At 34.8% G+C, this 26384-nt stretch overlaps 2 protein-coding genes across 2 annotated transcripts; both read right to left on the reverse strand.

The window, feature by feature from the left end:
- Positions 1 to 38: 38 nt before the first annotated feature.
- Positions 39 to 9170, reverse strand: LOC135682588 (vesicle-associated membrane protein 7). Its single transcript, XM_065197587.2, has 6 exons — positions 8866 to 9170; positions 8050 to 8146; positions 5157 to 5258; positions 4625 to 4727; positions 4233 to 4300; positions 39 to 1100 (listed from the first exon to the last, which is right to left on the reverse strand). The coding sequence occupies exons 1-6, from the start codon at positions 9009 to 9011 to the stop codon at positions 954 to 956; spliced, it is 663 nt and encodes a 220-aa protein (XP_065053659.1). The 5' UTR covers positions 9012 to 9170; the 3' UTR covers positions 39 to 953.
- A 1394-nt stretch (positions 9171 to 10564) lies between these two features.
- Positions 10565 to 24834, reverse strand: LOC148958145 (annexin-B12-like). Its single transcript, XM_089113504.1, has 16 exons — positions 24687 to 24834; positions 24259 to 24343; positions 22386 to 22572; positions 20500 to 20847; positions 19997 to 20025; positions 19526 to 19564; positions 18796 to 18880; positions 17661 to 17869; positions 17380 to 17436; positions 16817 to 16850; positions 15848 to 15927; positions 15274 to 15342; positions 13971 to 14072; positions 12953 to 13028; positions 11894 to 12006; positions 10565 to 10985 (listed from the first exon to the last, which is right to left on the reverse strand). The coding sequence occupies exons 2-16, from the start codon at positions 24328 to 24330 to the stop codon at positions 10860 to 10862; spliced, it is 1626 nt and encodes a 541-aa protein (XP_088969630.1). The 5' UTR covers positions 24331 to 24343; positions 24687 to 24834; the 3' UTR covers positions 10565 to 10859.
- Between the last annotated feature and the right edge of the window lie 1550 nt (positions 24835 to 26384).

Consider the following 26384-nt stretch of genomic DNA (forward strand, 5'->3'; position numbering starts at 1 on the left):
ATATAATCTGCATAAAAGAGTGAAAAAATAACAATTGCTTTCTAACATTTTATTGAATTTAATAATTGCAAGAAATATTCAGCTGTTAAGCACAACAAATTTGCCTGCGAAGATATAATACTTCAAATATATATTTTATGCCAATAAGAAAGATATCGTACAACTTGTCAAACGAGCATACACAGACAAGGATTGAAAAAAACAAGTAATAACGCAGTGAAATTTAAGGCCAGCAAACACCACAGCTTATATAAACGAGGGGATTTAACAGATACTTGCATGTGAAAATTTCGATTTCTGCGTTCACTTGCATACATCTCTACAAATCCGCAACAAAGTAACTAAATGTAAACTCGTTTATAAAAGTACTGACTTTCAAAAATATGCTAATCAAGTGTAGGTTTTTATTAGCCTTCAAACTCTTTATATGACAGCTTATTCAAATATCTTCGGAAACAGCGGCTGAAATGCAGCGGGTGAAAACACTAACAGCACCTTGAACACGTGCAGCTCGCGATGAATATTAAACGAGGCAAAAAATAGTGAAAAAATACTAAAAAAAAATGTTCAGCAACATGCCATTAAGACATATGTGTAGAAAAATACAAAAAGGTCCAATTTGCTTGCAAATATTAGACTTTCCTTGGGGTTAGAGGGAGGGATAAATCTACATAATAACGTTTAGGAGAAAACTGCAAATAAATTCAAGGGAGCGTAATCAGTGTTTAAAAGAACATTAACACTAATCTTATCATGGAATAAAAGTCTGAAATGTGCTCTTGCAAGACCCAGTTAACTCAGGGAAGCAAATCTTCGAACCAAAATGTATGAAAAAAATACTAGCAGTGATAAACAAAAGGTTACATAATGATTGACTATCTTGTCGGTACAAAAACGTATTAGCTGCATATACACGCCACGTTTCAACTCTTTTGGGTGACATTCTAAACGAATTACAGAACTCCAAGCGATCCTAAGACAATAAGTGCAATGACACCTAGCAAAATTATGACAACGACGATTAGAATTATGCAGTTTCTTGTATTCTGCCACCAAAATTTTCTTCTCAGCTGCTTTGTTCCTTTCTTGAAAGTTTGTGCCTGCAGAAAACAACGTAGATTATACTGTGCCAAAATACTAGTAAGTCCTTTGTTTAATTTTGACAAAAGAAACTGGTAAAAAATCCCCAAATATTCTAGGACTTTTGACAACATTCTTCAAAAAGCTAACAAACTTGTGACACAAATTTATGACGTATATTCAGATTTACGTTCATTCTATAGCGGATGACACACATTCTATAGCGGATGCAACAGTGTCATCAACAGTTGATCAACTGTGGAGCAACAAAACCCAAAGTTAGCGTGAATGACGCTTTAAACTGTCGGTTTTGCTAAATTCACCTAAAATTCGTTATGTTTTAGTCCTTAGGTAGGCTTGTAGACCAACAAGACAACAAAATATCTAAAACTCAAAACAATTATGCAAATTTGAAAAGAGTGATACATGTGAGAAAATAGTTACAAATTTTTGAATTTCTGATTGCAGATTTTTGTATTTAAAGTAAGAAAAAAGTAGAGTTGGTCATTCCACATCAAATTTGTCACTAAGCGAATGTTATCTCGCAGATCTAGGGTTAATCTACCCTGGAATCTCAAAAGTAAGGTAAAAAGCTTTGGGAAAATCTCTGGCCACGCTTCGGCTTTCTGAGCAAGTGGCAAGAAAGGAATTTGAAAAAAGCTGAAGAACTTTCATCTCATTAAGATTTCATTTCTTGGTTTAGAAACTTGTGTCACAAGATTGAAATTGTTCATGTTCAACAAAATTATTACTTTGTAGTTAGTTACCAGATATTGGTATTTGTATGACGATTTTTTCAAACATCGGACATAGTTACTATCAGTTTGCGTTTATTTTCACTTATTTCATTTCTGCAGTAGATGCATATATACAGGAAAGGCATATCAATAAAGTGTAAAGTATCTATATATAAATCTATAAGATAGATAGCTAGCAGTTTCAGGGGAGATTTATTGGCCTTTGAATAGGTACGAAATCAGAATTCCCCTGGAATCTTTCAAGGGCATTGACCATCAGTTATTGGTTGACTACTGAAAAAAGAGGCAAGAAAACTCTGTTTTATTACAAAATGTGCACGAGAAAACAAAAATAATTAAGAAATCAACAGTAAGGTAGCGTATTTAGAAGAGTATGATACACTTTTTGGGTGTTCGCTAATAAATAATATATACATGAAACTTTATCCGTTTTCTGATTTTGTTTATTATATTACTCCCAAAGTACTTCGCAGATAATACCTGGTGAACCAAATTCTCCAAAATATTAGAATGCAAAATCAAAAGCATGTAAAATTGTTTGGAAAAGGGATGTGAGTTGAAGATGTAGTGGGCCAAATAATAAACACATCCAAAGCCATGGTCACACTACAAAAAATGTCAATAGAGTTAAGTGCTGACGTCACAAAAATCAATTTTTAGAATTTTTGAAATTTGTTCCAATAATCTGAAATAGCATAATGAAATACCTCTAAATCTGAAAAACCAGCTAAAGAATAACTTTATGAGCTAAGCCAAAACTTCAAATCTTCTATTGGCCATAGCTCATTCAATTTTTGATCAATTCAACTGATTTTGCATATATGGCAGTATTTCATGGTGTTCTTTCATGTTATGTGGTCAAAATTCGAAAATTATAAAAATGGATTTTTATGACGTCACACTTGAGAAATCTGTTGCTTAAAATTTCAATTAAAAGAACCAAGTCGCATAAATTGCATTGCTCCAAGGGACTGGATTTTACTAATTGGTTTGGCATGATAGTCCTTGTGAGAGTTGAGTAGAGTTGAGTTGGAGTGGTATGGTGGTAATTGAATTTTTGTCTCAAATACTTTGGAATATATTGGAAAAAGACTTGATAATTACTGTAAAAGCTCTATTAAGCCCAAGAGGATTATTAATTTTTGTCAGTCCTAGAGGGGGAGGCTTAAAAGAGAGGGGGGCTTTATTAATAATTTAATTGTTATAAAAAATCCTCCATGCATTTTTGTTATTAAAATGTCATACTTTAAATGTTCTCAAAGAACTTTGCTAGCAGTTTCATAAGTTTTTAAAAAGTAATTAATCATAATGTCCTAATCTTCATAAGATTCATGAGAGATCAATTGATAACCCCTGGGACATCTTCTAAACAAATTTTGACTGACTTCAAATGCACATAAGTAAATCTTTACAACTAAATCTTTATATGATCTTATTGTCATCACAACAATTATGAGACCCAGTCAATGTTCATGTTTTCTTTGTTTTAGATCAGGGGCTAAAGAGGAAGGCTTAATAGAGGGGGCTTATTTGCTTATTTCAGATTGTTGCTTGATTTGTGGGGGCTTAATAGAGAGGGGGCTTAAAAGAAAGAAGAGCTTAAAAGAGCTTTTATGGTACTTTGCTGTGTGTCTATGAAAATGATTTTGGAGCCCCCTTAGTTATGTTGATATAAGAAAATACTAGGCCCAAGAAAATTTTCAAATATAATGCCAGTCAAGATTACTACAAAAATCCAACAACTTGAGCCTTATTATTATATTTTCCATTTCTTTTCCCAAATACTACTTAATGTACCCCTCTTGCCCCCTAGTGTAGAAAAAATAACCTCCTTCCATCGTCCACTTTCTACTGCCTTGTTTGTGTTTGTCTCTGAATCAACAAATAAAAACCTTTCCTCCTTTTTACATATGATTTATCTTTCGTTTTCAGCATACTATGAATTGCTTTTTGCAATACAATGGTTAATGAATGCAGAGCAGCAAGATACCTGCTCCATTTTTTGACTCGAGAAGAAAATATTATATATGTCTTTTTCTTTACAAGTCTTTAAGAAAGCTTTCTACACCAGCACAGTTTTTATAACTTAGACAAATATCAAACAAGAAACCGCATACTTCCCTATTTGCATTATTTTGTGGGAAACAAACACGATCAAAAATCTTATGATGTGGGTTCAATTGATGCATATCATGCAATGCATGCATAAGAAAAGACACAAAGTAATTTCATATATAACTTTTTCAGTGTGTGTTAAAACAAAACCATGTAATAAAATGGCACTATCTACTAATCTTTGCCATCTCTTTCTGATGCTCAGGCCATTTATAAACTCAAATGTCTATTTCAAAAAAGTTATAATTTAAATAAAATATATCATAAAAATTATCTTACTGAAGCCTCCAAATCTTCTGTTTTTTCAATCAAAATTTCAAGCTTCTCTCCCCTTTCCAATACTTTACCTAAAATAAAAGGTGAGGAAATTTCCTATTGACTGTCATGACAGATGGATCCAACAAGATTATATTAGGTCAGGGAGACAATGATTAAGATTATCGATCTCCTCTATTACAATGGCAGTGCCTGTTTCTAAATTTTTGTGAATCTCTTGGTATGAATCTCTCGGACAGCTTTACTAGCACTTGAATATTGTAAAATTTAAGTATCAGAAACTGAAGTATCGATGCCTACAATAACACTTTCATATTACAAGAAGCTTACAGGGACAGGTCAGATAAGCTGCTCTTTTACTGATTGGTGTTTATTAATAATAATAATTTTTTTACCAATATTTGTAGTCATTATTCCTTTAACATCATCAACCTCTTTTTGGGCCTGCTGAATCTTTGCAAGATTTGGATCTTCAAAATCACCTTTATTGTATCTTAGCTAAAAAAATAAAAACATCCATATCATCTATGAGAAGCTGTTAGGTTCTGTATACATGCACATCATTATATACCTGTCGGCCAAAGAATTCTTGATGATGTTTAAGTAGGGCTGCACACGGTTGATGTATAGAAAAAGATGGTTCCAAAATGCAAAAAAGTTCATGCTTAATGCAATCATCAAGCACCAAATGAATGTAAATGCAGATTATTAAAAGCAAAAAACTTGACAAGATTCAAATGCCACTAATCAGCATAGCGTGAACGAAAGCACAAGCTTAAATTCCACTGCTTTAATAATGAAAAGGGCAACATGGCATAATTCAAACATGCTCTGATTCACAACCCTAAATAATCTATTCATTTTCTAAAAGCATACTTTCAAAAGGGGAGTGCAGAGATTTGACAGACAATATTTGTGTTGACTTACAAGTTGTGATTTGAGAACTTCCCCAAAATCCCTTCTCAGTTCATATGCATTGCAAACCATTGCTCTTGTTTTCAATGCTCCTGATGTGAAACGTCTCTTGATCTATGAAAAATTCCATTCAGGTCAATGAAATATTTATAAAACCATGAGAAGTACCATGTTTTCAAGATGTGTATTGAATGGCAATACCCCTTTGTTCCCATATAGATTTTGGAAGATATTATTTCCTGCTTCCACATTTTACTTTATTTATAACTTGAATGATTAAGTTTTTTGTAAGCAATGTTATGGTTTCCTCTAAAATGCAGAAAAACTCAGTATTAATGTTGTTCATATGTGCTCGTCTGTATATCTTTCCTGTCTGTCTATCATGTGTGTTCATATGTGCATTTACTGTTTGGCTACCTTAAAAGGCCAGGTCTTCCTGGGAATAAATTAGCACAAGCGTGCCATTTTGCACCCCTAGACTGTTACAGGCATGTGCTGGAGTGATATTGGCACTTTGATAAAAAAATTAGCTACATATCATATGGCTACATAGCCTTAAAAACCCTAATTCTCAAGTAATTTTTCCAGTTCTCCCACAACTGTAACAATAGAATATCTTGTGACATATCAATGATGAAAAGCTTATGAATATTGCCTGGGATCTTTACTTAGTCTAAAGCTATTTGAAAAACATTATAGTTGCAGTTAGCCACCCATGGTAGTAGGCTTCAATGGAACCCCTGAAAAATCTCAATATTTGACCCCCACTTGTGACTGTGTTTTGTCAAAAAAGATATGAAAACAATTTTGAAAATGGTAGGATTTGAAAATGGCATGAAACTTCTCAGTACAAACCCTTGAAACACAATGATTTTGTAGAAGTTTTCTCCATCTTTAAATTCAAAGCAATGTCGTTCTGTTTTTAAGTGTAACCCTTGAACATGTCATGCCTTTATCACATCCTGCTGTTTTCCAAATTATTTTTTATGTGCCATTAAAAAAAGTTGTTAATGAAATATCAAAGGGGCAGATTGTTTTCCATTTTCATAAGAAAACTATATAACATAAATAATTTGTGGTGCAAACAAAACCCTAAAAAAACAGCATATTCCTGTCAAACAAATATACTAAACTACATAACCCCAGGCCTGGCCGTTTGAGACGAGCGATAGCCTCCACGTTTGAGGCGCCTCCACGCTCCCCTTGCAACCTGAGGCGAACTATGAATTGCTCTTCTAAACAGAACATGAAAGAAGAATCGCTCCCCTAAAATTTCCTATTCAGAGAATTATGAAAACGCACAAGGGTTAATTGGTTTATTTTTGTAGCAGCGATTTCTCCCGTCATTGCATTTTTGGCAATTAACTTTTTGCTTGTTGGGCGGTTTTTGTTATGATAGGCATAAACTTTGATCTATTTGGAAAAGGATAGTTAACCGAAAGGTACGTTTGTAGCGATTAGAACCTTTCAATCTTAAGAAAACAGGAATATTTTTGGAAGGAAAGTCGAAGAAATTGGTAGGAATTGTAGATTGGGGATATAATAAGACAGCAGGTCCCTTCCAGCAATAGAAACAAAACTATCCCTCAAAGAGAACAAGGTACTCTGTCTTGCAGATCAAAAACGACAATCAAAACATGGAATTCCACTATCCAGCAGCATTTACTGAAAAACCCAGATTGGATGAAAAACTGTAACTGCGACATGTTTGGCATTAATGGCAAAGCCTGATCATCGTTCCATCTAACAGTTTGTGAATATATCTACTATATAAACATGATCGACCGCTTTTGTCCAAGTGAGTTCGTTTTCACCTTAGGACTCTGTTGGTAACATTTTCAATAGGAAAGCGGCACTGATTGGACAACCTCAACAGTCATGTGCCCGCGTTTTCTGATTGGCCTATTTCGATCCAAAACTGGGTATTTTAGCGTAGAGTTTTCCATCTATGTTCTGGCGTTTTATTCTCTGAAGTGTGCTAGACGTATAACTTCAGCTTGTTTTAAAATTTTTTTTTCAAAGCTATTTTCAAATTCTGTACAACAAAAAGATTGTTTTGCAAAAGAATTGTTGTTTTGTGGTGTGCCAGCTTTACATGAAACTGAAAGAGTCTGTTCTTTTAAATACTTAAAGTAAAGGGGTGCCTAAGTCACGGTTAAAGCAAATACAAATTGAAAGAAGTAAAACAGCATACTCCTGACTAAGGCTATTACATTGAGGCAACTGACAGATACTAAAGGGGCTTATTAAGTCATCTGTCGATTGTCTTTAAAGTGCATTCTATGTGTTAATGATTAAGCTCGCCTCAGCAAATGAGGGGAGCGATTCACAGCTCACCTATAAAAATACAAACGGCCAGGCCTGTAACCCCCTACATAAGCATAACCATACTACATAAGCCAGCTGGAAGTAGGAATACTGAAATTACTGAAGTAAAACCAATGGCATGCATAAAGCAAACTTTACAATATGGGCCGTTGGCAAATGCTTTACCGAAATAGCTGCAGCATCTTTGTATGATGGACGCCTGATGATCTTGTCACAATTTTTGCGCACAATCACAAAATCTTTGTAACATATTACTTATTGCTAAGGCATTCAACTGTTCAGCCAATAATTCAATAATTCCATCCTTGCCCCATTACAGGAACATGGAGTAGCTCCTTTGGGACCCCTTTACTTTTCTTTGCTAAAAACATATAAAAAAAAAATTTCTTGTTTTTTCACCGACCTCATTTGTTTTCCATGCCTTATTTGTTTTCAAATTAACAGTTAAAAACAAGCAAAAATTAAACACACTCCTCAGTGTCTGGAGGCATTGTACCATTGCATGTGAGTGTGATCACATGCTTTCCTAGGAAGGCCATGAAGGTATAAAAAGGCAAAAAGGGAATATGATTCATACTTCATGAAGGAAGGCATATGGTACTCTTTTCTTCATAGAACCATCTGCAAGGCAGAGGTAGGTGATTCCATCTTCCACGACAACATGAAACTGGTACCTTTAGAAAAAAAAGTTCAAAGAAAGCCTATCAGATAAATGATACTCTCTTGAAAGCATTATTTGATTGTCACAAACATTGGAATTTGACATATATTAGATGCAAAAGAAACACAAATGGTACCCTTAGAAAGGAAGTATACTCTCCGTTATCATTGCTAGGACGTTGGAAATTAGAAAAGGTCGCTCAATTTCCATTGCTCCTATTTTGCTTTCTGTTATTGGTATATTTTTGCAATAATCTAAACTTCTTAATCACCAATTTGAAAATACCAAAAACCATTACCAAATTTCTGCACTTTTGATACCGAAACTTAATGTCGAACTTCTGCAGGGAAGAAAGACGGATTCTATCCTAGTTGACCAGTCTCTAAAGACAGTTAAACCTCATCTTCAAAATTGTTTACTGGGATATAATATTTCCTTATAGGCCTTTCTGATTAATATGTAGATGTTGATAGTATATGAGAACTTTCAATCTATCGATGTAGGCCTATTTCCAAACTGTAAATTTCCATGTCTCTGATGTTTCACAGTTGATCAGCCTGGAGCACGCCCACCCTTCATCATACAGGCCGCAGATCAGTGAAGATCCATGACTGATACCCTAATATTTGTTGCCCCAATCAAAACCCTTTGCCCCAATCAAAACCCTTTGCGTTCTTTGTACCAATAATCCCATTCGTTGCATTAACATCAACACATGAAATTGAGGCTTACCCTTGGGATACATATGTGCATTTTGTATTCTCGAGAGGAATTCTCGGCAAAATTGAAGTTGTGATCTGTTCAAAATTTCCCGAGGCGTCCGAGTAGTCCACGAGGACAGTGGTACCTCGAGCAATAACAGCGTAATAAATAGACATATTTGCTACAGCTAAACGGCAAAAATTAGGCTTTTAATCACAGCTAAGCTAAGTTTTACTTCCTTCTTTCATTTTGATTAGCCACCACCCTTTCTACGCATTCTCTCGTTCGATTATGACAGGCCGTGTAATCGTAGGGTCACATGAGTGCAAATTAAAATTTTTCGGAGAAGCCTCGATTGGGGACAATGCCTCTATCTGATAGCAAGTTTTCCGGTGTCGCGATGGTCTAGGGATCTCAAAGTGTTTCCCTCCTGTTACTAAAACGTGCAAAGTTTCCCGATAAATTACCCGATATTATCAATTCCAATTTAGGAAAATTTGCCAATAACCATAAAAAATTTAAAGGCAATGAAACAATGCTTTACTCGGTCATTGTTCTGTTATCGTTTTCATACAAAGAACAAAACATACTGTCTGCGTACATGCACATTGCAACACAGTGCCTTAACCCAACATTTAACACGAGGAGCAATTCACTCTTCCAAATAGCATACGAGATTTTCCCTAAAACAAAAGGATTTCCAGGGATTTCCAGATAAAACAATATGATTTTCTCAAAAAGTGTACGAGATTTTCTTGGATTGATTTGCCCCTCGTTTTAACAGAGAGGCAACATGGTGCGTTCAGCTAACCCATCACAACATGGGCCACCATGTGGATATCAATGAAATGTTGGTCCGAATGTGCTTCCGAAAACACTGTTAAACGTCCTGATGATTGGTGTAGCAGACCGAATATTTTACCCCGTCTTTATGTTTAATCGAAGGACCACATCTCAAATCATTTAGATCGTTTTCAGGGACACCAATAGAAATACTTTCCAAACTGTAGGTGATGCCTCAGATTTTTCAATAAAAATAGATACCTGGTAATTGATGCCTGGTCAATCTTTTCTCGTATCTTTTGGGTTTTTTATTCCAAAAGAATGCCAGTTACATTGGCTCTCACGTTGCGGTTTTCAAATTCAGCAGTGTATTTTCTGATGACGACAAACAACGTGACGTTTACTTGTTCTCTAAATATTGTAAGTGACTCGAAGCAGTTTATTGAAATTTGGTAATTCTGTCGTTGATATAATTTAGATTAAGAATTGGTGAAGATTTTACTAATCAGAATTATTTTAAAATGGCTTTGAAAAAAGCAAACATTTGAGTAAACTAAAGCTTTTCGTCTGACACTCTTCAAAGTTTCAAACGTCAGAACATAGATAGAAAACTCTACGCTAGGAAATATATATACCCAGTTGTGGATCGAAATAGGCCAATCAGAAACGCGAGCACATGACTATTTAGGTTGACCAATCATTGCTGCTTGCCTATATTTTCAAGTTTTGTACCACCAGAAGATTGTTTGCAAATCATCTTAAGGCAGTGATAGGCTTATTCTGAACACGCTTACCCCACATGAAAGATTAAGAATCATTTGGTCTGCGTTGAAAAAGTTTTTATGAGAAAATTTTTATTAGACTGAGAGGAAAAAGATATTATAGACCCGCTCGGAATAGACAGCCCATTTGTCACAAAATTATCAAGCAAGTGAAAAAAAACAAATTTGATTTAGTACTATCCCATTTAACTCAATAAAATTCAACTGTGAAAGAGAATTTCTAACAAAAAATGAATTAAAAAGAAATACAATTTTCTAACCAGTTTCCAATTATGCCAGTGCAAAATTTTAAGTGCAAATTTTCAGATTTCAATTGAATAGCTTTTTGTTGATCTGTAAGACTTTTCACTTAACAGAAAATGATCTATGTTGGATATCTAGACAGTTCTACTGCCGGACTCAAATCTCATAGTATGACGTATACAGTTCAAAACAATGTTAGAAAGTTGTAACAAATCCTCAGTTCATTTTGACAATGGCCAGCAAAAGCTTCTTATAATCACCACTGCAATCACCTTCGATCATCTTGTAAAGGGTTTTGTGATACTTGTTCAAAAATGCTTGCTTGATTTCCACAAGATCAACCTGAAAAGAGACATATATTAAAAGCTAACACAGTCAACAGCAAATCTATTTGGTACAAAAAGTAAGAGCTGTCAGCCAAATAATTGTCCAACAATATATTGTGTTGGGGGGAGGGGGAGGGGGGAGGGGGATTGTCTGGTTTCTACAAACCCATTGGAATTCATCAGAACAAACTTCATACATGAAACTGAAATGTCACCGTGAGCATTCTTTACATTTAAAGTCTGGAACATTCAAAAAAGATAATCTTTACATCTAAAGAAATATCCCTCCAAACAGCTCAAATAAAAAGTGAGAATATTTTTGTAAGAAATACAAATCTCCAAGCAACACCATTTTGATACGCTGAGTAAAAAGGAATTAAGATAGTCACAAAAAATTAAAGTGGGAATGCCCCTCACGTCGAGAATGTAACTGCATAATTACAAAGATAAGAATGAGGGCTACTATGGAACACATTTTGCTGTTTGTCCCTGTTTAAAATAGATGATTCAAAAACTGCCTCATTATTTGCGGGTAAAACAACAGCCCTATCATAGATTGGTTCCCTAATCACAAACATAAAAGAAACACTGTAATCTGCGAATTAAATCAGTTAATAGGAAGCTTTCTCCTGTCAAAGTCAGTTTGATTTACGTGAACTTATCATCAAGGCTACCATTGGTTTCAAAACAATCGAGAATCGGCACATGGACGGTCTATCTTGCCAGGACAATAATCTAACAATTTATGCTTTTAATTGACACTGTCTGCAATTACTGCAGTAAAATAATGCAATTATGACATACATGATACATCAATATGTTCAAGAGTTAAAGGGGGATAGAGAATCTCCATAGATCCCCCCAAAAAGCATCTCCGTCAGCCTGCTGGCAATAAAGAGCACCCCTTTACAAAAAGAAATTTACCTCAGACCGTGAAACGACAACACGGATCAATGTGCTGTCATCTGTACCAGCACCCTTCATAGATTTCCATAGTCGGTCGGCAAAATACTCTGGTGCATTGCGAGCGCAGAGAACTGGGAAGAAATTATGAAAGGAACAGGTCAAGAAATGCGGAAGACTTCAATCAATACCACACGTGCAACCGTGTCAGACGGGGCTCAGGCCATTTGCTAATGCCAACATGTTTTGTTTATATCTTTTGAGACATATTTCTGTTTAGTTCTCTCTATCTCGTTTCATAGAAACACTTTTAGTTATGCTTAATTCAGAAAAATTTTAAAGAAGTTCGGGTTAAAAAATATATAAGATCATTCTATTGTAACCTTTACACCCAAGACCCTACGAAAATAAATTCACAGAAACAGACAACTCCAAAAAACACAAATAATGAAGTTGTAGCTGCTCCCGTAAATATCTTAACAGTTACAGGAAAAGTGAGCGAGAAAAGATTCCAATGTGACCTTCCCCAAGACAGGTTACCTTATAGAGGTTAAAAGAAATCTGGGTAAAGAGAAGTGGGGAAAAATTAATGTTGTCGAAAAATTTAGTTACTCGCAACCATTCAGCAGATTTTCTACGACAAAATTTTCGAATCACTCGCTTTTCCCGGACAAAAATTTCCATGCAATATAATGTAACTTCAATCATCAACAACAGAGTTAAACAAAAGAGATAAAACAGAACCAATGACTACAAAAACCACAATAGAATAGTCTATTAGAATTACTTCTGGTACTTGCTTGGGAAAAAATCGGAGGAAAATACTGGCAAGAAGAAGAAAAATCGAGGATAGATTAAGTCGAGGGAGAATTAGATGAGGAAAAATAAAGTTATTGTGAGAAATTTACTCATTTTTCTCTATCGCCTTCTCTGATAAGGTATGTTTTCTAACTAAAATGGCCTGGTCACTTACTGCTTGCAGTCAATATAACAATTGGAAATTGCTTCAAAATTCAATCTGACGTAATGACGATGACGTATCTGACGTAATGACAATAGTGACGTAAATATGGTCCTCACCTATGCACCTGAACCCAGCTTTCAAGTCCCCAGACATCTCCCTATCAATGCTGTTGATAATGTCCCGTTGTGATATCTACAATTTTGATAAAATGTTTCTATATATAAGTAATATTTTGAAATACTTAAAAGGCCAAAACTTCGTTCAGAGAAACTACCTCTCGCTAAACAAATGATTAAATATTTCAGTAAACTGATAAAAAACATGAAAAACTAGCGCAAAGACACATTTTTTAAAATCTTCATGAAAAACTTTTGTTGTTCTATTCTAAAGAATTCTTCAATAACCATTACCAAATGTTTCCCAAAATTACAAACGGTGTAAACAGAGCTTGATAGAAATGACAAAAAAGAAAATGAAAAAAAATGAAAAAAATGAAAAAAATTAAAAAAACAAAAAATTCAAAAAATTTAAAAGAATGAAAAAAAATTAAAAAATTTAAAAAGTTAAAAAATATTGAAGAATTGAAAGAAATAAAAGAAAATGAAAAAATAAAAGAAAATGAAAACAAATAAAAGAAAATTAAAAAATTAAAGAAAATGAAAATAATAAAAGAAACTGAAAAAAATGAAAAAATTCAAAGTGAAAAAAATTAAAAAGAAATTGAAAAAAATGAGAAAATGAAAAAATTAAAAAAGATTAAAAAATATTTCAATAAGTGAAAAATAGCAAAACGATGAAAAAATTCATTGACAAACATCCCACAAATTTTTCTCTTGTGAAAGATGTGAAAGCTCGAAGAAAATTTCCCCAGAGGAAGGACGAGTACTTTTCAGAACTCTGCTAACAAAATTCTTCTTCATTTTAACATAAAAGCAAAATTCATTTACCGAATAATTTCTTTCAAACTGTATGAAATAGATAAAAAACTCCCATTTGAAAGATAGAATTTTTAAATGAAAAAAGTGCAGAAGGTAAAATGATTTGACAATCACATAAAATACGGCACTAAGTCTCTTTACATAATATGTTAATGGCAACAATGTATCAAATATGAATCCTTGCGTAATAAATTACCTTGACATATTCATCAAAAGTAGCCCTTAGCTGCGGATAGCTTCTTGTGACTAACACTACATTGAAACGCGACTCATCGGTTCCCCACTTCTTCTCACCGGCCTAAGACACAAACAGCATTGGTACCACAAAAATTGCTACGTTGAGTAGTATACGATACACAGAATGCAGAAACAAATTATCAAATAACTTTATAATTGTTGTCATTGTAGAACATAAATAGCAGTATCCAAAGTTGTAAACATGAATTTCTCTTCGTTAGGTAATGATAAAGGAAAAGGTAACGAAAATTCTGTATACGAAATTCGCTGTCTTTAGCATCTCAATATTGCAAACAGCTCATTTGCTGTTAATGATAAGGTGATGACCAAATCATGAAAATAACGTGGAGATGAATCTGTGACTTAAAACACTGGTATCATGCAGGGGCGCCTACCCTGGAGGTGCTGCAGGGGCAGCTGTCCCTCCTGCCTTCTTCAAGGAGGGGCAGAGGGGGCAAGCAGTGCCCTATAATATTCACTCCTAAGAAAATATTACCATAATTGATGTCTAGTTTAGCCACTCTCATTGTGTTAATTTCCATTAGAAATTCAAAAAGATAGAAAAATCCTTCTTGTGTCAGTCTTTGATGAGAGAAATCTCTTGTGTCAGTTTTTTATATGACGATAATAAACTCAAAAAGCCAACGGCGTCACATGAGATGCTGACTATTTTGCCCATCAACAGAATGAGGGTGCTGCGCTTGTTTCCTGCCTTGATATAAAAAACCCTCTGAAGAAAAGCATTATACGATTTACTTTTGATTCTTGTGTTTATTATTTTCCTTTTCACACTCTCAATGATTCTGCAACCATGGAGTATTGAGACAAAGCGGACAATCAAAGTCTTACAGCCAGCCCATATATAATTGCCATGATTTTCGTTGAACCAAAAATGTTAAAGGACGTGTGTCGTGATACTTATTGCCTAATGCAGTGCAATTATTTGTTTTTATTAGCAGAAAGCATGGGATCGAGGAGAAAATTTTAAGGCAGTGAAAATTCATGAAACAGAAATGAAAAGTCACGAAACAATAGAATTCCAGTCCAAATGTTTTTGTTGTATTAGCCAACTGCTAAAGCGACATATGTCCTTTTAAGATAAGAAGGTCGGTTATCGGTGAAAAATTCACTGTGGCAAAGACGTACGGGATTTAAAAAAACACAAAAAGGTATGAAAGATTTACAAACAAAACGAGAGAGTTTCCACGAAAGTTGTGCAATTTTAATTGAACGACAAATGCCCCTCGGCGGTTATTGCTTACCTGGAACAAGTCATTTGCTTCTTTTTTCGCCTTTTCAATGTTAACAGTTTCATTCTCTTCGCGATTGCCCTGAAAGATATATCATACACTAACTTAGATCAATTCTACATTTTCTTCATCATAAAAGCAGCTTTAATTTCAATTCGCTGTTGGCCAAAATATAATGATTTTGAAGTTCTGTGTGTCTGTGTATGAAAATGTGTATAGACAGCTGTAAATATGAAGAGGCTATTCACAGTACTGCGCATTAGAGTAAGAAGAGACAAGATTAGTCAGGACTCACAAAACCTAAAGGTGAGGCAGGAAAAACAGAGAAAGAAAACTTCGATCCAATTTCAAACAATTTTTTCTTTCCGAAAATTGACTGGGTTTTAGGTACGGAAATATGGGGCTTTTCCTGCTTGATAACACAAGGGCCTTCTTCATACTCTGGCTTCCTTTGAATGCGTGAGACATCACTAGGTTTAAACTTTAATATCATGTTTGGATTTGAGAAAAGTTTTTACAAAGACCGGTTGCTAAAGAAAAAAATAAACGTTAAACAACATTTAGGTATTAGTGACACCAGTCTTACCTGGCACATTGAAACAAGAAGCCTTTTAAAATGTCCACTTGTCTCACTGACACAGTCCTTTTCCAAATCTCTCTGGTAGTCTAATGTGATGCAAAATTCAATACACTCTATAACCATTAAATTTCATCTTAAAACCTAACTATTATTATTATTATTTTATAAAAAACAAATAATAATTACGTTTAATCTCAGAACAAGGACATGCCGAAAGCGTCTCAATATTTACAATTTACAATTTTTGAGAAAGCAGCAAATAATGCTGACACTGACACTGACAATGACTTGAATAACGAGAGAACTTAAACAACCCATCATGAAACATATTTCAGTATTAATACTTGCGCATTAAACCTAGTTAAGACAACATCATACGGTATAGAGAATATTCAGTACAGAGGTCACCATTTGTGGTCCTCATCACCAAGGGAAATTAAAGATTCCAATACACTAGTTGAGTTCAAAAGAAAAATAAAATTATGGCATGGAAATACTTGCATCTGAAGACAGTGCAATATTTTCATTAAAGATCTAGGGTTTTTGTATGTTTAGTATGGACTTTGTAAAGTAGGTTTTAAATTTCCTTGTTGGCGTTAATTAGCTTATTAGCTATATGTATTTTTTGTTCTTTCTTGCCAACGTAAAATAAATTGTTTAAAACAATGATAATAATACTAGAACACTGCCAAATTAGGAGCAGTCGAAAATTGACTTATACCATTTATCAACGGAACTACAGAGAGCTGGCGACTCTCCTTACGCTGAGTGAAAGTTTGGTCATGTCAAGAGCTCAAACCGGAGACCCTTGGATCTGTAGTCTGCGGCCATAGGCGCGCGGCCGTAACCACACGGCCGTAAACACGCGGCCATGGGCATCCGGCCATAGCCACGGGTCACCCTCGCACTAGTCAGCGGCCATCCTCGTTCTATAATTCATTAGTCATTATAATCAATAAACGACAGGATGCTTACAATTTTTGTATTCTTGTTTAATATCCTGTATTTCCTGCAAACAAAATAATGTCCAATAAGAAAAAGCTCTAGATTTTGCAATATTCTTAGAAAAGGGACAAAATCACCACGGGATACTTGTGTGACTGTGAGAGCAAGATTGCATCACTTGCTACATACAATTTCAAGCTATTCAATTTGTTAGAAGATTGCTTGAACATTGATTATGAAGTTTTAGAAAAATCAGATATCAACAGGTTGAATGCAATCCCTGATAAGGGTAAAAGGATATCATGAATTTGACGGATATCACATGGTTTCCGTAATTAAAATCATTCTCGAAAGTTAAAAAGGTGTGTAAGTAGCAAAAATTATCGTGTATTATTGTATCTACGTTGGATCAACTTGCCAGTGTTGTCACTCGGTTAGGAATATTTATGATGTGATAAAAACATGCTGAATGCGACATGAATGGACAGACAATTCCTATCAAAAACAAACTCCTCGAGGGACCTATTAATAAAGGAATTGATCGCTCTTAAAGGATATCACAGAAAAGATAACACACAGTATTGCTGTCTTACTTGGTTGGATCTTGTACAAAGAATATCAATAAGTGCTTCTTCATCTGTTCCAGCACCCTGGTGACAAAACAATTATGTCAAATCATCTACATATGATATATTTAAAAGACAAAATCGTAATGCGTTATTATTACATGGAACTAAGCATTTACAGAAAGCAACTTCTTTGGGGTAAGTTTATAGCGGGAATTATTTTTCAATGTAGACTTTAAGGCAGTTCGGCAAAGAGTGTTTCAAAAGCTGATTTGTCACACAAAAAGAAATTTGTTCCAAGAACCTACCCTCATGGCTCTTCGTAGGCATTTAGCGTCATACAACTTATGTGGTTCCATCATTGCCAATAGGCATTCCTCTAGATTGCCACTGAGCTCAGATTTCAGATCGTTCATCAGATCTTTGCCAAACATTGTCTTGTACTTCTTTCTGATCTCAACTCTTTGGGCATTTGACCTTGTTACGAGAATCTCGATGAGGCTTGCTTCATCAGTACCTAGAGTTTGAGCCACCATTTAGTGAGATGAATGTTATCCAAATACAACATAGATACATGAACACATTATTAAATTATTATCTCTTCTTAAAAAATACTTAAACTTCTATGCACTATAAACATCTTTTACTTCAGAAAATGAGTAAAGTAAGAAGTTTTATAAGGGATTCGACTGTGATTCAAATTGAGGGTAAAAGAGTTCACTGAGCAGCAGTTTTTGCAGTCAAATCTGTTATGACTTTAAATCATCAAAAAAGCTTCAACGCAAGCATGAACCGTAGGAAAAATTGAAGTTGGACTAAAATTGTGATGGTAAATTTGAAATACACTAAAAAGTCTTACAATGAAGTTTGGTGTAATGTCCAAATAAGACCGCACTTAGAATTGGTGTAATAAAAGAAGATTGATAACTATGTTGTCAATACTAGTCCTATTTAAGAACTGATCTTCCAAAAATTTATTGTGGTATCAAATGACAAAATTACTGATTGTTCACTGCAGAAATATAATAAAGCATGACAAGCTGAGTTAAGATACATCTGTTAAAATGGTGGACATCACTATATCAAATCAAATACCAGACAAAGCTTTCCTTAGGTGTGTTCACATCGAGAGGAAGGACCAGGACACTGCTCGATAAGCATAAGCTTCTCAATGTCCTAAAAACTACTTTTGGATGCTCATTAAAAAAAATAGAAATACTTCGAGAATACATAATGATTATAAGCTACACTGGCAAACTAAAGAGCCCAAGAAAGCTTTTTACAAACAATTTACAACAGCCTTGGTACTATCCTGATCTAGTGTTAGCTTGGTCTGAAAATGTCCAACAGTTGCTACAGACATTAAAAGCCTCCAAATGTCAGAAAATTGATACCCTTAATTCATTAAACAACAAAGACTGTTTGTGGTAGTGACAGACTTACCCATGCCACGCATTGCCTTTCTGAGTGTTTCGCAATCATTTTCAGCATCAAATGGACTCTTTGGAACAATAGTTCCATGGAATGCCTGCAAAACATGTTAATATTTGTTATGTACCGAACTGGAGTGCAGGGGTATTAATAAAATTAGCTGAATTCTATTCTATGACATTGAAACATTTGGCAACAATGCCAGAAATAAGGAACTATTTGAGCAAAATACTTTTGTTATTTCAATTGCATCACATAAAGTCAAAATATTCAAAATGCTGAACTAAATCCCTTATTAAAATTTAGTTGGAGCCTGCCTTGTTTGAAGATAAAGAGAAATGAGCTGTCACATAACTAGATATGATAGATGCTGAAATAAAACAGAATCAAAGAGATAAAACAAATCTTCACTCATTGAAAAATACTGAAAAGCCGCTTATGCAAGGGAAAAGAATCAGCACACAAATAAATATTTTTGCAGTGCATTATTTTACCAGGCACTGGATGTTCCATGTTTCTTTTAACAAATTTCAATTACAGAAAAAGATATAATATCTTGCTCCAAGAATAAAAACTGTAAAGAAACAGTGACTGGAAAACAAAGCTCTAGGTTCTGATTATGATTGGGACTTCAAAACAGAGGCAGAAAAGAACATCATAATATAAATGATAGGCATGAACAACAAATAAAAAATAGGAATAAACAAATGTAAAAACTTTCTTTCCTGGAAGAAATACATACCATTTTCAGCGACATGCTTGCCAGCTGACTTGTTGGAGGCTTCAAGAAAAAAGTTATGAACTAAGATACTGGGTTGGTAGAGATGAAATATTTTCTTGGCAGTGGAGGAGTCATTTTACATTCATTGAAAACAGCATTTGCAGTTAATTGTAACAAGGATTGAGGAAATTTAGCACCAGAAAATCAAAATAGGGTGGCTTCATGAAAAAATTTTATACCAGTTTATAAAATACAAACAGTCTTGTAAAAATTATTTAAGAGGTTTGCATATTGGCAAGGAATCTTAGCTGCAATGAAATAAGAAATGAAGCCAAATTCCAATTGATTTTTTTCCTCTCTGTATTTAACACAGTGACTAATCCAAATCTGTTAAAAATTCAAAGAATGATCATATTTATTTCTAAAGATTTTGAAAAATTAGTGGGTATAAGAATTAAAAGACATTTTAAAAAGTTAATAAATGATACTCACAGCACTGCTGGTTGTTGATGGCTGGGCAGCTGCAAGAAAAAACAGATTACCAATTAAATGCTTAGACTTATATGCTTTATCAGTTGGTAATTGATTATAAAAATCAAACAGCAGACAGAGATTCTAAAAAGTATTGTAGAACGTACCAATAAACTATACCAATAAGTTTCGCTTTTGGTTATTGGAAAGATCCATCTTTTTTCATATGAGATACAGAAATCTTATTTGATTTTCAAATATATAACAGAAACTTTGATTTCAATTTAAAATCTTTAAAACCTTTTATTGGAAATAAAATTTTTACAACTTTTTGTTGGACACAGGTCCTTGAATTATAGCAGCTGCTTTTGGCTGACCAAGTAAGCCCGAATAAATATTGATACATAATTATTAATTATCATTACTGTTACTCTAACTCTTCCCAAGGAGTAAAGGAAAGTGAGGCAAATCATGATTACAAAGCTTATAAGTTATAGCAGGAAATCAACAGAGCATAAATTTACCAGGTCTGCTTGGGGGTTGCTGATACCCCTGGGCAGGAGGCTGATAGGCCTGCGATTTTGGCTGTTGGGCTTGAGGCTGTTGATACCCTGGTGCAGGAGGCTGTTGATACCCTTGTGGAGGAGGTTGTTGATACCCCTGTGTGGGAGGCTGTTGATAGCCTTGTGCAGGAGGTTGTTGATAGCCTGGCTGACCACCATATTGTTGTCCTGGAGGTTGCTGGTATGGATGTGCTGGTTGCGGTGCACCATAGGGTTGTGAGACAGGAGGCTGGGATACTAGTGGTGGTGCATAGCTTCCTGGTCCACCATAGCCTGAGCTTTGTGGCATTGGGGGACCTGTGGTGAACCCTGAAGATTGAAAATGCAAATGTTAGGGATCATTTAATTTAACAGATATGATGCATGCTTCTTGACAATAAGAAATCAGGAATTTTGATGTGCAAAAACAAGTGGGATATTTTTATTTCCTAACAAAAATAAAAAAGAGTTGAATCAGAAGTTCTTTGGTCTTGTGCAAAAGTTCAATAAATTATAGCATAGTAAAGTCTCAAGGTACAGTAGGAGAAAATTAGCCCTGGCATATTTAAAGAATCTGAAATTCTGCCTAATGTTTGTTTTCTTAACATAATATTGTAAGGAGGGGGTTGAGGGGTTGAATAACTTTTAAGAATCTCCGAATTGAGCCAACCTGTTGCCATCACACAAGGATACCATGTGATTGATCATACATTTACCTATTGGGGAATCAAAATGATGCTAGCACAAGGTTCTGAAGCTAAAGGTTTTGTAAATGTTGCAAATTTGGTCAGTTTAAGTTTACAAAACAACATAATAACTTTGGTTAAGCTTTAAAAATTGTAAAATCTTGCTGCAAATTAAAATCAGTAAAACCAATTCCTGCATCTTTATGTCATCATTTCACATTTTCTACCTATAAAACCTGTATTTATTCAAGTTATAATGGGTGGGGCAACTGTGTTGATAAAAACAAAGCATCGTGGCTTGATTTGAGTTACTCTCAAGTTCTTAATTGTAGGGGAGGTGGGTAAACTCTATTTTTCAGAAATTTTGCATGTCCATTTCCATTTATCAACACCACTCCTAATCTATTATTACTCCTCCCCCATTTAAGGGCTTTTGTAAAAAAATGCCAACCCCCTCCTTATTAGACTCCCCTACAATTAGGAACTTGAGAGTAAATAATCATGAGTAAGAAATTTCTGAATCTGTGAGCATGTTTAAACAGAAAAATCAAACATTGAATAAAGACAAAATTTTGAGTTTGGAAAACTACAATTCTGGGAACCAATGACACCCTAATTATTTCATTATTTTAAAAAAAGAATCTACACCATGAATAGTTTTTATTCCACCAAAATACCAATATCTTTTAGGAGGTGAGAAGTTAATTTCTTGCCTCCGCTGTTAGGCAAAGTATGAAAACACTTGTTTGCTCTGACCACAAAAATGTTTAGAAAAAAAATGAGCTGTTTATAGTAGGGGCAAAAGTGACAAAAGCCATGCTCATAACTGATATGCTTGTACCCCAGGGGGGTCACTCCAAATGTTTATATATGGAGGTCCATTCAATAATTTTGCCGCTGTGGAGGAGTTATAGCAATGAGTATAATAGCCATATTTTTTTGTACTTATGGGTTTAACTAACACATAACAATGTCAAAAAAGGAATAAAAGAACAGATATGTTTAGACTGATGATGCAAGATGAAAGAAACTATAATTTCTTTTAAACATATACATATTTCCTAATTTATTAATAATTGCATTTCAAATTGTCAAAGCAACCAACATTGAATCTCAATGCAATGAGAATTTGACAGAAAACGTTTTTGAGTGTAACATTAGATGCCAACAAAGGAAATTTACCTGCTGGAGGTGGTCCACCATAGCCAGGCTGAGGATAACCTGCTCCTGGTGGGGCACCATAGTTAGGTGCACCAGGAGGCATACCTCCAGCTGGTGGGTATGCCCCTCCAGTAGGGGGATATGCTGGTCCTCCAGGAGGGTAGGCTCCGCCAACTGGTGGGTACGCACCTCCACCTGGGGGATACATCTGAAAATAACAAACATGGTTAGCCTGTAAGTACCATTGTCGAATTGTAATCATGTTCCTCATTGGATCTCTGTCATTTACATCTAGCATTGTCTTTGTATCCACAGAAACCTAATCAACAACACTTTGTAGTGTCCCCTCAGTTTAAGCCAGTCAAACGAACTGAAAATCACACTGAGCAACATTAAACATTTGCAAATCTACTCGGCTCTGCTCTGCAACAAACGAACTGAACATTGCACCCAACAATTCTATGAACAAAGAATGATTTATGCCAGTGCCTCCGCAATGAGAAATAAAAATTTATTGCAAAACTATTGCAAATCAAAATACCTTCTTTATGTTGTCATAATGCAGAGCTTTCATGACACAATTAAACCTTTTAGTGAGCATAATATCAACAAAGACTCTCAAGGTCTTCTTGGTGCAAGGTAAGCAGGAGTTGTTTAATGACAACGCAAGAAATGTTTTAATAGCTTTCTCAACATTTTTTATCACTGTCAAACATTTCTGAGCAGGACTGAGCAGGGCTGAGCAAAGCCGGGCAAGTGGTCAAATGAACCAAACTTCTCACTGGGCAGGCATGTTGAGCGTTGCTCAATGAAAGGTTCAGTTAGTTTGGCAGAGGCTTTAAAGGTATAGTTGTTTTTAATTAGCTTAGTATGCATAGCTAGAAACTGTACCAACTTAAAATAAAGAAAAAAACTAATATTTGGTGGGGAGGGGAACCAGCATTTGTCTGAATGATGTCATCAGCTAGTCAAAACATTGCATCAAATACATATGAGCAGTTAAAGGCAATGTCATTGTTTTCACACTGCAAACATTTGTGGCAATATGGGAATTTGCCTGGGAATCATGGGAATATGGGAATCAAAAGCCAAAGGAAATTTGGAGAAAAAGATGTTATGAGAAGAGTAAGAACAAAATTTTGCTAATTAGATGCAACCATGATAAATAATAGTTTTGATTGAATAACATAAACATCTGTAAATTTTGCCTTCAGCCAATTGTACATGTCCATATGATGCTATTTCTAATTGGTTTAGAAAAATGGAAAGAACAATTAGATAAACAATAGGAATCTAGATTTGTCTCCCAAACAAATATAGGGATCAATCAACAAGCATTCCTATAAATGGTGTCACATGGCATATACAGCAAGGACAATGCATCTATGTCTATCATACATTTAAGTGTCTTTAGGCAAGTTTAATTCAATAAGTTATGTTTTGTAGCCAAACAGTTTGAGCAATTTCAAATATCAAGCCCTAAAATTTGGTTGTAGTGTCAAGATTTCTAAAATAAACTTGCTGCTTTATTCTCTCGTTTTCTGTTTTAATCTCTCAATGGTATAAGTCCCTGAACTTAGTCAACCTCTTTCAAATTTAGAATAATTTTGAGTAAAGATTTTCTCTTAACCGTTGGATATTATAATGGAATAAAAAGGCCAACACTTGTATTAATCTCTTGATAATGAATTCGTATTTAAATTCTAAAGACATTTCAATTTAAAAATAATATTTTAAAGACAGTCAATCTTTCAGATGAAATTGTCTTGATAGAATTTTAATACGAATTCATAATCAAGAGATTGATTCGAGAGTTGGCTTTACAGATAATATCCTTTATTCCACTTTAATATCTAACAGTTAAAATAAAATAAAGGTTTTATTGAATACTTACAGGATCTGAGGGAGGGTACCCTCCACCACCAGGAGGGTAGCCATAGCCGCCGCCTGGAGGAGGATATGCCATTTTTTCGGTAGTTCTGGAAGGAATTGAAGGTGAGCATAAATTCAGGTAAATGCTACGTCTATGTCAAGAAGGAAGAATTTACATGATCCATGGCATTGTATCGAGCTGTTTGAAACTCGAACAAGAACACCTAAAACGTGTTAATTACATGCTGCATAATGCTAAGTTGTGAAAAATTGTGTAGTTTACATTGCCAGAATTGCGCATCAATTTAGGCCAAACTTTGTCATGGGCGTTGCTCTCTTATCAGTTTAATAAAAGGATAAAGACAATTGTATGACTCTAGCCGGAGTTCTAGAATTGTAAATTCGACAAAAAAGAATTAAGTTAGCTTATCTAAACACGAGTATGCTTACCTCTCAAACGATGCGTCAAGCTTCCCAGTGAGTCAGGTAAAGAGATTTGGCCCTTCGTAAACAGTGACAAGTTGCAGCACAAAGGCAGGACGGCAGAAAATGCTGACCAGCAACATGGACCAGCGTTGTTGTTGTGTTGCGGTTGTGCGTTCCCACCCACTAAGAGAACGTGAGTGTGGGCAACCACCATTTCCTCATTCCTTTTAGCAAAAGGAGTGCAAGAGTGCAAAAAAGATATGTTAACCTCAACAGCAAGCAAAAGCATTGCATTTAAAACTCTGACAAAAGCAATGCTTCAAAATTGCTTTGAAAAAAGTAAACATTGTACAACATACTGTAATAGTGCCAGTCTAGATTTCGTTTATTTTGTTACTTGTTACTATAGTAATTTATCAACTTTTGTACATTTGATTGTTTATGATTCCTTTTGTTATCTAATTGCACCTTTAGATTCATTATTTATTTCTTATGTATTTCTTATGTTATTATGTAAATACGTAGCTACGTAGTATTTCAATTAGTTCTTGTTTATTTTATGTTATATTTAGGGCGTGTTATTTGACAGAGTTAGTTGGAGTTGGAGTTATGGTTAAGAGCCATAGGGTTAAGATTTGACTATATGTATTTTTAGGTTCTCGATGATTTACTTATGTTATGTGGCAAGACGCTTGTGAAAGACCTTGTCGACACGAACTATGGTTTTTGTAGGATACATATTGTTGTTTATAGAATCGCGCGTGACGATTGGGATAATTCTGAACGATTTGATGTATTTGCGAGGACAGTGATTGTGAAAGACTGTGCCCGATTTTACGAGAACGATTCGACGTTACGGGACAACCATAAAGAAGCATAGAACTTTTTATTAACCTTATTCGCGGGAAGATAACATGATCGGAAGATAGACGTTGGAACATTATGATTTTGTATCTTTGTCTCAATTCTCATCAAAGGACCAGTTTGTCTCGATGATGCATTCATTTGCAAAAAACCCTATTACAATACTGACAGCTCTTTTGTCACCCATTCCTCAGAGTATAAAACGTCAGAATAAGGTTCCGAAAGAGCAAGAAAGGAAAGCAATGTTCTGACACTATAAAGCCAAAACGTTTTTCATGTTCACTAAAACCGAATGGTTGTAAAAGCAAAGTTAAAAACATTCAATTACTATGACAATTAAAACTGCTTTTAATTAATTAAAAAATTATCTTCTTGCATATTGTTTGATCCTAAAGTTTGCCTTTGAAGGTTGGACATTGAAAACACGAGCTATTCAGCAGCCGTTCTAGAGACTCCGTGGCAAGCAAAGTATGCAGGTTCTTTGTTTTTCACAGTTTCTAATTTTGTTTAGGCGCGGGGCCCTTTTGGCTACCATATATATGTAAGAGCCCCCGGGACCACTAAAACCACCATTGGAGCTGTTGCACCTAAGGCTAAAATTTTGACGATATTCAGAAATCAAACAAACTGCCCCTTTAACGACGTTTGTATTTACCATTATCAATTTCTCATTATTATTAAAATTTTCTATCTATTTATAGTCAGAACGATGAATAACATTATCGTGTCATACCTTTTTATCCTTGACAAATCCATTAAATACAGTTCCTCAACTGTTATTAATTTATTTCTACTTGTAGAAGGTACACCAAGAACTTTTCAAGGAAGGAAATTTTCAAAAATCATCAAATACTTTAA

This window comes from Rhopilema esculentum, chromosome 17 (genome assembly GCF_057945365.1).
Source record: "Rhopilema esculentum isolate cy_ngs chromosome 17, ASM5794536v1, whole genome shotgun sequence".
Taxonomy (NCBI): Eukaryota; Metazoa; Cnidaria; class Scyphozoa; order Rhizostomeae; family Rhizostomatidae; genus Rhopilema; species Rhopilema esculentum.

Excerpts from the sequence above, each read along its gene's own strand:
- LOC148958145 (XM_089113504.1), bottom strand. The coding sequence starts at position 24,330 with ATGGCATATCCTCCTCCAGGCGGCGGCTATGGCTACCCTCCTGGTGGT. Across the intron at positions 18,881-19,525 it reads CAAGCATGTCGCTGAAAATG|GCATTCCATGGAACTATTGT; the intron begins GTATGTATTTCT and ends CATGTTTTGCAG. Across the intron at positions 13,029-13,970 it reads CTTTTGATGAATATGTCAAG|ATATCACAACGGGACATTAT; the intron begins GTAATTTATTAC and ends TCAAAATTGTAG.
- LOC135682588 (XM_065197587.2), bottom strand. The coding sequence starts at position 9,011 with ATGTCTATTTATTACGCTGTTATTGCTCGAGGTACCACTGTCCTCGTG. Across the intron at positions 8,147-8,865 it reads TGCACATATGTATCCCAAGG|GTACCAGTTTCATGTTGTCG; the intron begins GTAAGCCTCAAT and ends TTTTTTCTAAAG. Across the intron at positions 4,301-4,624 it reads AATAATGACTACAAATATTG|GTAAAGTATTGGAAAGGGGA; the intron begins GTAAAAAAATTA and ends CTTTTATTTTAG.